At 30.8% G+C, this 13194-nt stretch overlaps 1 protein-coding gene across 3 annotated transcripts in view; it reads left to right on the top strand.

The window, feature by feature from the left end:
* The first annotated feature begins 851 nt into the window (after positions 1-851).
* Positions 852-13194, top strand: part of LOC129801526 (uncharacterized) — a 20000-nt gene continuing 7657 nt past the window's right edge. Inside the window, exons 1-3 of one of the 3 annotated variants that reach the window (XM_055846694.1) lie at positions 852-1105; positions 10717-11675; positions 12917-13160. In XM_055846694.1, coding sequence (XP_055702669.1) covers positions 11058-11675; positions 12917-13160 — 862 coding nt within the window. In that variant the 5' untranslated portion in view covers positions 852-1105; positions 10717-11057. Of the gene's footprint in view, positions 1106-9964; positions 10034-10716; positions 11676-12916; positions 13161-13194 lie in introns of those variants that run through there. The other 2 variants (XM_055846693.1, XR_008751704.1) reach the window with 2 other exon arrangements.

Genomic DNA, 13194 nt, shown 5'->3' with positions numbered 1-13194 from the left:
GTAAGTGCGCTTATACGGGCTTCAGACTAGAAACTTATGGCTGAGATTTAGCGCTTAAGTCATAATCTGAAAAATTGGGTTGTGACTAAACTAAGCTAAAAAAATGGAGATTTAGCAAAGTTCTCGTTGAAATAAAGGTTTAGTCGATTTAGTACTTCGTTAGTGACATCGATAATGACGTACCCTTGCAGTGACACAGTGAAACATAAAATCAGTCATTAAAGAGATGAAAAAAGAATTATACATTCAGGTAAAACGAAAATCTGAAAAGGTTTCTGGCCAAAATTTCTCCGTCAGTTTCTCAGTCACCAATAAAGTCATCTTAGCGAGGAACTGACATGAGAAAGCCGGCCAAGATATTGGCTGCATGAAACCGTCTAATTAATATTAAAAGCTCTAAAATCTCTGACTTTTTCTAGAGAGGATAATAAAAAAGTAAGACGAATCAGTTAAATATGCCCCGCCCAGGTTATACATATTGCGAATTTCGAGTAACAATTTGCCACCATTTTTCCAGTCGAAACTTTAATTTAAAACTATTTTACCGATATCATTTCCAATTAGAAACATCCCTAGGAATATCTATAGTACTTTTTCATCTAACAATTATCCATGTATTAGTGAAAAATCATTCGTAGTTTTAGCTTACTACGGCAGATTATAGCTAAATCGTCAGTTGAATCAGCAAGTGTTTGAATTGGATTTGCTTATGAATATGCATTTACATTTTTTCTCGCTTTCATCCGAAGATAAATTACTATTTTTGTGCAGTACTAATATAATACCAGTACGATTTGTAGAGGTATAATGGCATACCGGGCAATGTTCGAAAAAATTTTATACAGCGACTTGAAGAAAAAGAAGTGAGATGACATTCCAAGTGGGATGGATAACAGCTGTGTATTTTCACGTAAAAAACCTTTGCAATTTTCCTTATGAAATAAATTACTTTGTGCATATCAAAAGACATAGGACAGATTAATAAATTTGACTTAATAGTTGTGTGATATTTTAGTGAAAGTGATTGATACAACTTGAATAATCAGCATTCTTGGGTGTTGAGGAAAATACTGCTGCTTTACCCCAGACCTTACCACGTACCAAAGTAATATTGTTTAGTGTTGTAAGCGAGGTTAGTTGTTTTTTCCTTGAGTTAATTAAATAATATCAATTTTCTAATCGCGCCTCTCATGTTCTCTACAAATGTAATAAAAAAAAATATGAACGCATATTGCGTTGGTGACATCTGTATTTGCGTTGTGCAATAAAAACAATTATTTATGCAAATGTAGAGGTATAATTTTATACTTTTATGGGAATATAAATACCTTGATTATTTACTTTACAGTTTCTTATTAACATCTTATTATTTTTTTCACTACGACTATGATTATGCTGAATTATTTTTTTTATAAACATTTTATTATAACGTTATAAATAATAAAAATAGGGTTACTACTATTATCTTATTGAAAAAAAAACCCTTCTTAAAACTTCAAATGATATCTGATATCGAGCCAGATATGCTATATTGTTCATACTCCTTATGGTTTTTGAAATTATTTACTAGAATCCTCTGTGTTTAAAAATCAGAACTCTCACAATACGGATGTGTACACATTTTATTGCATTATTCATATTGTAATATTACTGGGAATCAAGGTATATTACGGAAGAGTGTCAAAACGTGTTTATGCAAAGTTTAAGCCCAATCGTATGATGTCGGCTTTTATTTAAAATCACATAATATGCCGACGAAGACCGATCCAGCCGGGTTCGGAATTTCAATACCTTTCCAAAAAATCTAAATTTAACCAAATCGGTTGAAAAATGGGCCCTCCAAAGTGGTTGACCTTTGACCTTCAATAATTCAAAATGGCGAATTTTCCGCCCATAACGTATGTTTGAACTAAATGTTCGCCTGGACTACCTCTAATCTAAAACATACCTGAAAAACATTGAAAAAGCTTAGGTCAATTTTAAGAAAAATCGAAAAAACATGGTTTTGGCAGGCATGAAGAGAGGTGAAGGGAAAAGAAAAAGAAAAACGTATGGAGATATTGTTTTTTTATTGGGGGTCATCGAAGACCGTAAGTTGATAACTTTTACTGTTTAAGCTCCAGGATCGTGACAAATTGAAGAAAGACGATTATATAACTGCCCACAATTTGAGTACGAGTAGTAAAAAAATGTTAAAGATCAAAAACAAAATTGTGATCTATACCCAACGCACAAAAAATTTGTTTTGTAAACATGTTTTCTAAACTGCATATGAGGGAGAGCGAGATAACTAGATCCCGGTTTCAATCACTCTCATTGAAATATGTTAAAAATATGTTTACAAATCAAAAGTTATCATGCATTCGGCATTATAATACATAAAACATGATAAACTTTTTAAGAAGGGGTTACTTGGGTAACGAAAACTAGAAAACAGCATTAAAAAAAAATATTTTTGCAACATTATTTTTCAATGACCGTCAACAATAAACGAAAATCAATAAAGAAAATCTTTGACGAGATTTATTGACGTTGAAGTTTCAATTTTTGCATATTTTCCTTGGGCCAATCCATCTCAATTAAGACGGGAAAAATGAAAATCGCTCCTTCATGGTCTTAAATGTTTTTGAATTTTACATATGTACAATAAAATGATATAGCAGAAAGTGCCCATGCTTGTACGGTCCCAAGCTTCATAATGACTAAATTTTTCCTTATGTTTTTCAATACATATGTGACTCATCGGACCCATATTAAAATTAGGGGAAAGTGTCCTGTTTTTTAAAATATATTGCGGCGTCACATTTATTCAGAAGCATAAGAAAATATTAGTCAATATGACGCTTGGGACCATGTAAAACATGGGCACTTTCCCCTACATATTTTTTGCCAAAGAAAAATTCCTGGCCAGGATGTCAAAGATGGCGTCTCGCGCTTTAATTCTCACTTCCGATTTTTGATGAAAAATTTAATGTATTGTATCTCGGGAACGGATTGGATTTTTTCTTATTTTTCTCTTTTTTTTTAAATATAATTGTGTTGTCTTTAATGGCGTCTACACACTATTTCTTTAAAAAATGCCTTTTTAAAGAAAATTTCCCCTATCTTTGTAGGCAGAAACGTCAGAATTTTTTAAAAAAGGCAATTTTTGACGAAAATTGCTTCTGTGTGTAGACACCATAAGACAACAACATTTTGTTTTCTTTAAAAATATTTTTTCTCAAAAATCTCATTATCAAAAATTATGATTTTTTACTATTGATCAATAACATTGAGTACTATCTCTGCAAAGCAGAGCGTCCACTTTTCAGTTTCACTGTTTTTTAAATAAATAAAATATTTTAAAACTTTTTCAAAATTTAAACAAGTTTTATTCAAAATTGGAAGTTTATTAAATTATGATTTTTTTACTATTGATCAATAACATTGAGTACTATCTCTGGAAAGCAGAGCTTCCACTTTTCAGTTTAACTTTTTTTTAAATAAATAAATATTTTAAAAACATTTTCAAAATTTAAAAAAAACAAGTTAAATTCAAAATTGGAAGTTCAATTTTTCAAGGAATTAATAGCACTTCATACTTACGAACAAACATCAAAATTTTTGGAACTCGCGTTCTTGATTTTTTTTTTAATTTTTAAATAAAAATGTCTTATTGACAAAAATAAAACTATATTTTTTTCTTTTTTTAACAATTTTTTTTTTTGAAATTTCAGGTAAAAAAATTAGCACATTGACACCTGTGTCAAATGTATCTCAAAGTTTTAGTTTTTGTCAATAAAACATATTTTTATTTAAAAATTAAAAGGAAAATTTCAAAAACGCGACTTCCAAAAATTTTTATTTTTAACGGTATCGGATGGCTTTCAGCCGCTTCCTCTCAAAATCCGGCAAATTTCCGGCTGTTTGACCCTTCCTCCTGAGATTTGTTGTCAAAATTCCTCAGGATTTCTCAATCTTCCGGAGTGCAGGACAGATTGAACATCTTTCCCACAGCTTTGGAATCCTTTGAAAAAAAAATGATTATTGAGTTCACGTGACCTTGTTTTAGCACTTCGATGCTACATACACTCAGTCCCGGGATTATGCATATTTTCGGGACCGAAAAAATTGCGCGAAATGGCATTATGCATCGAGAAAATTTGCATAACCGCAGGGGCTTTCTTTTGAATAAATCGTCCGTTAGAACGAATTTCGTGCGGAGTAAAAGTAGTTCAAACAAAAAGATTCAACTGTTTAAAAGAAATTCATCAATAAACAGTACTTTTTGGGCAGAGTTCTTCAATAAATGGTTAGAATATTTAAAAAAAATTACCTTAATAAAAGAAATTAAAGTTTTATTCTGAAAAAGTAGCAAAATGTTTTCAAATGTCCCGCGTCGCAACATCCCAGCGAGCACCAAATGCTAAGCTTTTTCAAATCAGCTGAAAACATATATTTTTTCAGCTGAGCTCTGCTGACCTCGAAGTTACACTAGCGATCGCAGTGGCAATTAGTCAAAGTTATTCTTTTTCCCCAATCGAGTGAGAGACTTTAATGCACTTGGTTTATGTCTTTGCTGAGTTGAGTAGAAGCTAAGGTTAACCTTTTCCATTATTACAATTTTATGATTCTTACAATAACCACATTTGACATTAAAAAATAAAGCAAAAAATTTAAAATTCACAAAAATTTAAAAAAATCATATTTATAATATATTTTGAATAATATGTATTCTTAAACCTTTTCCTACCAATAAATTTAATTTTTTTTGTCTAATTTTATCAAAAAATATTGTGAATTCATTTATAAAAAAATATACTACACCTAAATTAAAATTGCATTGCCAAGAATTTTTGTGTGATTTTAGAAAATTAATAACCCAAGAAATTCTTGGGAATTCTCAAGATATTTTGATATTCAATGAATTCTAAATTCGAGAAATATTGAAAAAACTTCGGAACATTATGGAAATACCAAGAAGATCAAGAACATATAGAATTTAGAGCCTCTATAATTTTTATTTAACGGTATACACAGTCTACTCAAAATTATTTGAAATGATTTCCAACAAGTTAGCATATTTTGCTGACTTTAAAGGTATTTAAAAACTCTCTTCTAAAAAAATATAAATGCATATCATTTTAATTTAAAAAATGAATCATCAAATTGAATAAATTTTTCATTTAAAAAAGAATACGTACAATATTAAAAAAACAATAATTTTTGTTTTGATATTTTACCACGATAATAAAAGTAGTTTTTTGCGTAAAAATGCGCTTTAGAAAATTTATAATCGAAAATTTATAAATAGAGAAGTACAGCATATACATTATGCATATGCATCGTGCACGGATCATACATTTATTTCACTTGTAAAATATAAAACATTTTATAACGTAAAAAATATATATTTTCCGCATTTGCCGCAACAAACAAAAACGCTTTTATGTAAATTTTTCAACTTAAATTGTGATAAAACAATTATATTTTATTTTGTAGTATCCATAAAAATTTTTTTGTAGTATTTTTAAAAGGCATTATTGAACTCATTAACTCTTTCCGGACCGCAGCATATACTGTAAGCCAATTTCACTTTTTTTTTAAATCAAAAATATCTTTGCTCAGAAATTAATTGAGGTCTTACAAAAAATATTTTACATTTAGACATCCTTATAGTTTGTAATCATTCACAAGAATCGGATTTTTATCAGTTCTGAATAATTAAAAAAAAACATTGTTTTCCACAGAGTATTCATATGCTGCTTTGAGTACTCAGAGTCCCAAAAGAGGCGAAAGAGTTAAGTGGGGAAGTCACAACTTTTAAATGGATTTTTTTAAATGCATCTGCAACTTTATTTACCATAAAAAAGTTAAAAAAGTAGAAAAATCCTGTTTCAAGATCAATTACAATAGTTGTGACCGACTGTGAGCATAATACATCAATGGCTGTTCCAGAAAGATGCCAATATTTAATTGCGAAAATTGAGGAAAATATGCTTTTTGCAAAAGAAAAAACATATTTTTCATAAATAATGAATAATTTTATAACCCCCGACTGAATATTTGCTCAGAAAAAAATATTTTTTTTTCTCGAGAAAATAATGACGCAATTCACTAAAAAATGCAACATTTTTGGTCGGGAGTATGTTTAATACTCTTATTTGACCATTCTCTATAGGCAGCATACCGCAGCATAATTCCTATAATAATATAAGTAATAAAAATCGTGATTATAATATCCCCCAAGTTGATAAATAATTTCAGGGGAAATTCCAAGTTCATTTTGACATTTTGAGAGAAAAAGAAAAAAAGTGAAAGAGAAAATTTGCTGCTAAATGCTTCCTGGCGCCATCTACCGGCAGTATTTAGTTCTGCCATCATCCACTGCGGGCGCTAAACAGTGCCATTTTTATGTATTTGCTTAGCACTTTTTGTTCGAGAGCTGCTGATTGGCCAGCAGACCGATTCAGCAAAAAAATGCTGAAAATCCTATTTTATTCTGCTAACTGTGCTCGCTGGGATAGTCCCAGCGAGCACCAAATGCTAAGCTTTTTCAAATCAGCTGAAAACATATATTTTTTCAGCTGAGCTCTGCTGACCTCGAAGTTACACTAGCGATCGCAGTGGCAATTAGTCAAAGTTATTCTTTTTCCCCAATCGAGTGAGAGACTTTAATGCACTTGGTTTTTGTCTTTGCTGAGTTGAGTAGAAGCTAAGGTTAACCTTTTCCATTATTACAATTTTATGATTCTTACAATAACCACATTTGACATTAAAAAATAAAGCAAAAAATTTAAAATTCACAAAAATTTTAAAAAATCATATTTATAATATATTTTGAATAATATGTATTCTTAAACCTTTTCCGACCAATAAATTTAATTTTTTTCGTCTAATTTTATCAAAACATATTGTGAATTCATTTATAAAAAAATATACTACACCTAAATTAAAATTGCATTGCCAAGAATTCTTGTCCGCTGTGATTTTAGAAAATTAATAACCCAAGAAATTCTTGGGAATTCTCAAGATATTTTGATATTTAATGAATTCTAAATTCGAGAAATATTGAAAAAACTTCGGAACCTCATGGAAATACCAAGAAGATCAAGAACATATAGAATTTAGAGCCTCTATAATTTTTATTTAATGGTATACACAGTCTACTCAAAATTATTTGAAATGATTTCCAACAAATTAGCATATTTTCCTGACTTTAAAGGTATTTAAAAACTCTTCTAAAAAATATAAATGCATATCATTTTAATTTAAAAAATGAATCATCAAATTGAATAAATTTTTCATTTAAAAAAGAATACGTACAGTATTAAAAAAACGATAATTGTTGGTTTGTTATTTTACCACGATAATAAAAGTAGTTTTTTGCGTAAAAATGCGCTTTAGAAAATTTATAATCGAAAATTTATAAATAGAAAAGTGCAGCATATACATTATGCATATGCATCGTGCACGGATCATACATTTATTTCACTTGTAAAATATAAAACATTTTATAACATAAAAAAAATATATTTTCCGCATTTGCCGCAACATACAAAAACGCTTTTATGTAAATTTTTCAACTTAAATTGTGATAAAACAATTATATTTTATTTTGTAGTATCCATAGAATTTTTTTGTAGTATTTTTAAAAGGCATTGTTGAACTCATTAACTCTTTCCGGACCGCAGCATATACTGTAAGCCAATTTCACTTTTTTTTTAAATCAAAAATATCTTTGCTCAGAAATTAATTGAGGTCCTACAAAAAAATATTTTACATTTAGACATCCTTATAGTTTGTAATCATTCACAAGAATAGGATTTTTATCAGTTCTGAATAATTAAAAAAAAAACATTGTTTTCCACAAAGTATTCATATGCTGCTTTGTGTACTCAGAGTCCCAAAAGAGGCGAAAGAGTTAAGTGGGGGAGTCACAACTTTTAAATGGATTTTTTTAAATGCATCTGCAACTTTATTTGCCATAAAAAAGTTAAAAAAGTAGAAAAATCCTGTTTCAAGATCAATTACAATAGTTGTGACCGACTGTGAGCATAATACATCAATGGCTGTTCCAGGAAAGATGCCAATATTTAATTGCGAAAATTGAGGAAAATATGTTTTTTGCAAAAGAAAAAAACATATTTTTCATAAATAATGAATAATTTTATAACCCCCGACTGAATATTTGCTCAGAAAAAAAATTTTTTTTTCACGGGAAAATAATGACGCAATTCACTAAAAAATGCAACATTTTTGGTCGGGAGTATGTTTAATACACGTATTAGACCATTCTCTATAGGCAGCATACGGCAGCATAATTCCTATAATAATATAAGTAATAAAAATCGTGATTATAATATCCCCCAAGTTGATAAATAATTTCAGGGGAAATTCCAAGTCCATTTTGACATTTTGAGAGAAAAGAAAAAAAAATGAAAGAGAAAATTTGCTGCTAAATGCTTCCTGGCGCCATCTACCGGCAGTATTTAGTTCTGCCATCATCCACTGCGAGCGCTAAACAGTGCCATTTTTATGTATTTGCTTAGCACTTTTTGTTCGAGAGCTGCTGATTGGCCAGCAGACCGATTCAGCAAAAAAATGCTGAAAATCCTATTTTATTCTGCTAACTGTGCTCGCTGGGGTATACATCCAGGCGTATTTCAAAAATAAGTTCATAAATTGACTCCTAAGGGTAGGCAAACTTGCATAATTGTGTGTGCATAATTCCGTCAGGTGCATAATCCCGAACGACTTAATGCCGGGACTGAGTGTATTTGTCGGTCCGATGGGAAGCAGCCTGAGCTTTGTAGGTTATCAAATCATTCCTCTTCTTGATTTTATGGACCAAGCTCCAATGTATTCCCATCTTTTTGCCAACATCACGCATGGAAAGATTGAGTTGCTTCTCGAAAAGCTCAAGCACTTTCTTTTCCATCCTTTCCATCCCCTTGTCTTGAATTCCAGGCTTTTGGTCACTTTCTCCTGGCTTCTTAGCAACAGTTTTCAGTACCTTGAACCGAATTATAATCTTCCGGACAGTGCAGCGGAACACTTCCCGGTCAATATCGCGATTTTAGCACAACAGGCATTTGATTTTTTCAGATTATTGTCAACTTTTGGTCTTTGCATGCTCTCCATCTTCTTGTAATTACTCAATCAAAAATCTATATTTTTTAAGAAGAATTTCACCAAAAGAAAGCTAATTAAATTCTCTTGAAACGGCGTCGACGAAAAAAACAAAATCCAAAGCCTACTATGACTGACTTTACGTCAAGCGTTGGGCAAAATTTTTCATGCACACGCTATAGTTTAGTAAATTAGTAAATAGTTTAGTGAGTTTAATACTCTGCAATATTAATTTTATATAGTCTTAAATTTAAATAGAATCATTTAGAAAATTACCTTCATAATTCTCCACCAGTTGAAAAATTTTTAATAAACATTTTATGTATTCGTTGTAAATAAATTGGTTTCAAATTTATTGGACAATTCTCCATGAGTATTTAATCTTGTCAAAGTATGTAGGAAAGGAAGAAAATGAATGAATATTAGAAATATTCTCCATAAAGACTTTTACTCATTGTGTTTGGATTACACTATACTAAACTTCATTAGACCACACGAAAGGCTCTCTACAGATCACGGCTTGGATTGGAATTCTTTAAGTGATTGTTTATCTAATAAGTTCACATACAAAATCGTGTATTTTGAATGTTTGCTGAACAAACGTATAATAAATTTGCAAGTCTATTTTGATGTTGAATCTAAATTACACCACACTCTTTTGAGAGTCGGTACATGCTCTTTCACCACAACTATGCTGAAGCTAATTTTGAAAAGCTTTTCAATTCATCAATTAAGGAATCTTAAAACGATTAAAAATGTTATTGCACAACACATGAAAAACAGATCCTCTATTTTCGTACGTTTCTTATTTACTTCTCTTTGTATTTTTTTTTCTTTGCCAAATGGAGATTGTGGAAATTTTATTGTAAAATGGATTTGAAGATCAATGATTCACAAGATGAAAAGACACGATCCGGATATGGTTTGTTGAATTTTCTTGGTTGTTTGACACCACCTTTTCCTTCGCTTTAAATCCATTCACAATGTATTACTCTTCTTCATACTTCCACTTCAAAAGATTCTTTTCACGCCATTAGAGAATTCATATTATATATTCTTTTTCAATAGATATAAATAAATAAAAAAAATGTAAAAATTTTGCACAAACAAACCATTGGCAGAAAGAGTTTCTGTGAATTTTATTTTACTGATTTATTGATATGGATTTATATTAAAAAAAAACACATTTATTTCAAGTTTATTAATTTCCTATGCATATTTTTATTTATTGCATTTTGCAAAATTATTACACATTACATAAATTTTTATTTATTTTCAAAATGTCCAATAAGTAACAAAAGGATTTCTGAGTAGACTAATGATACAATCCTTGCAATTCTTACACTCCTGGAATAAAGCAATAATGGTATGAATCGTATGAATAATCACAATAAGTGTGTATTGAATTGAATTTTATTTTTTTTTAATTCAATTTTGTGCTTTTATTATTTTTTATAATATTTTTTTTCAAAAGTAAAATCCATTTGAATGCTATCTTTCTACAATATCTGTCTATCTCTATGTAGGATCTAATAAAGCAATGTATTTAATTGTATTAGACTTTTTTTAAAAAAAAAAATATTTTAACCCAAAAACGAATTTCAGATGGAGTTAGAGTTTCGTCGTGGGTTACAGATTTTTTGAGTGATATTCGAAAAAGAGATTCTGTAAGACAAATTCAAAGGGAAGAACCATCTCAAGGATCTAAAGTTACAAATTCAAAAAGTATCGATGAAGCAAAGAACGAAAGAGTTCAAGTAAATTTTAAGCATGATGATGAGATTGCTATAGAGTCAAAAACTATTCCTATAGACGAGGCATGTAATGATGCCAAGAATATCACAGAATCAACACATAATGAATCTACGATAGAGTCATCCAGATTTCAGAAAATAATTCACGCTGGCCAAGTTCTCGGGCGTTTTACACAAGCGGGCGAGACTTCTATGGAAAGTTTAACATCCCTGGGTAGACGGAAAATTAGCGAATTTTATCAGAAATTGAGTGTTAATCGTATCAGATATAGTGAAGTTAAGGAAAAGCGTATGGAGGCTAAGAGAATACTCCAAGAAGTGAAAGATGGTGTACAAGCCAAAGAGTGTGGGAAGAAAGAAGACAGTGATGATATTGGTGAAACATCTCAGTTAACTGAAATTGCTCCATTTCCAATTGAAGATGATTTCTTAGCATATCCAGATGTGCCCGAAGAATCGGGAAAGGGTTCGTGGAAACGAATGGGAATTGGAGATATTGGACGAAGCTCAAGTGCGAATCCGGGGATGAAGAGGAAGGCCCTATCAGAGATTGGACGGCGTTTCAGTGAACTTGATGATGAACAAGACAGATCATCCAATTTACTTGTGAATGAACGCAATAGTAGCTATCCTGATTCGAAAACATACTCATCATTTAACACCAGTAGTCTCACTATTAAAAGTGACCCTGGTCACATAAATAATCCTAAATCACTGCCTGCGAGTCCAACGCCACATTTGGCACGTAAAGGAGCTCCAGAGGAAGCAGTCCGACATCACCCATCCTTCCTACATGACATGTCTATTCAGGTATATAATTGTAATTTAATTTTTAGAAAATCAAAAAATTTATAAATAAAAATAATTAGGGTGAATGATGGAAAGTGAGACACTTAAGAAAAAATTCAATTTCAAATGCATTTTTAAACTGAATTTTTTACAATTTTTTGTATCATGGGATTCTTTGACAAATATTTTAACAGAATCTTAACAGTTGTTATTAAATATTGCAACCGAATAATCGGAAAATTCACGGAAAATAAAAAATAACACATTTTGAAAAGATTTACAAAAACTTTTGGAAAGTTGGACATAGTGATATTAATGACAAAATATTATACAAAATATGTAGAAAATCAAATGTTGAGGGGTTTCTCTGTATACTTGCACATTTGATGGTTATGCTAATCCCTCCTTTATGTCCGGGTAACAGTTGAGGAACGCTAATTACCAAGAACTTTCTGGACGTCCAACCAAAAAGAGGTTCTATAAATTTCACAGACGCCTCGTGCTGTCCAGCAGTTATAGCTTTAAAGCGGATGCAATTTTTAGCACATTTTAATTCCCCATCCGCCCAAATCCTTATCCACTTGCTTTGGGACTTCTGTAGAGGCTCCTAATTTGTCTTTCTCCAAGAGTTTTTGCGATATTTAATACCCACTCTATCAGAAAAAGTGGTCTTCGGAATCAGGAAATCTTTTCAGCCTTTTCCAGGAGATTTTCTCCTTATCAGCTGCTAACTGCGGTTGCAACTATTTCTCCGGATACTTAAGGATCTTTGTCGTTCTTGTTACCATGATTTCACTGCACAAAATCACCAAATTCATTCACAAAATCAACTTGTCCAAGATTTCATAAAACTTGTTTTGAATGCAACACGAAATTAAATCACTTTTCTATCCTTTTTAAATGTAATATTTCACAAATATTTTTTATTCACCTTTTAAATGGATGTATGTCCTTCGATTTTCACTACGGACTTAACAATATTTCACAAATTATGCCGAAAAATCAAACAAAACACTTTGATATTTTCCTAGCAACTACCCTTTGATTGTTTTATATCGATTTTTGCATTTTTAACTTCTGAAATAATCATAAAATTAAGTTTAATAATCTTTTTATCGAAAATTTAAATATTTAATTGATTTATTATCAAGTTTTTAAGGAGGTGTCTCACATTCCACACGCCTTTGTCCAACTTTCCAAACTGTCTCGCTTTAGGCAAATGACCCTAATAATAATAATAAATTTTTAATAAAATTTTTCAGTCCGATTCCAGTCGATGTTCTAGTGTTGAAAGTTTATTGGAAGCTCGAAAACCTGATGCAGAAACAATTCTCATAAATCTAGGATTTGGTCCAGTGCAATCGGAAGATATTCTATCGAGAATTCCTAAGAGATTTCTCAAACCATCCCAAGTACGTGGAATTGACACTGATGCCTTCCTAAAGCAACAACAACTGGCCAATCATTTGCACGATCATAGTGTTTTGGGATATCGTGGTTTAGTCGGTAAGTATCAAATTGATTGATAAAAAAAATAATC

This window comes from Phlebotomus papatasi, chromosome 2, assembly GCF_024763615.1.
Source record: "Phlebotomus papatasi isolate M1 chromosome 2, Ppap_2.1, whole genome shotgun sequence".
Lineage (NCBI taxonomy): Eukaryota > Metazoa > Arthropoda > Insecta > Diptera > Psychodidae > Phlebotomus > Phlebotomus papatasi.
The sequence above is the reverse complement of the archived record's forward strand: the minus strand, read 5'-3'. Positions and strand labels throughout refer to the sequence as shown.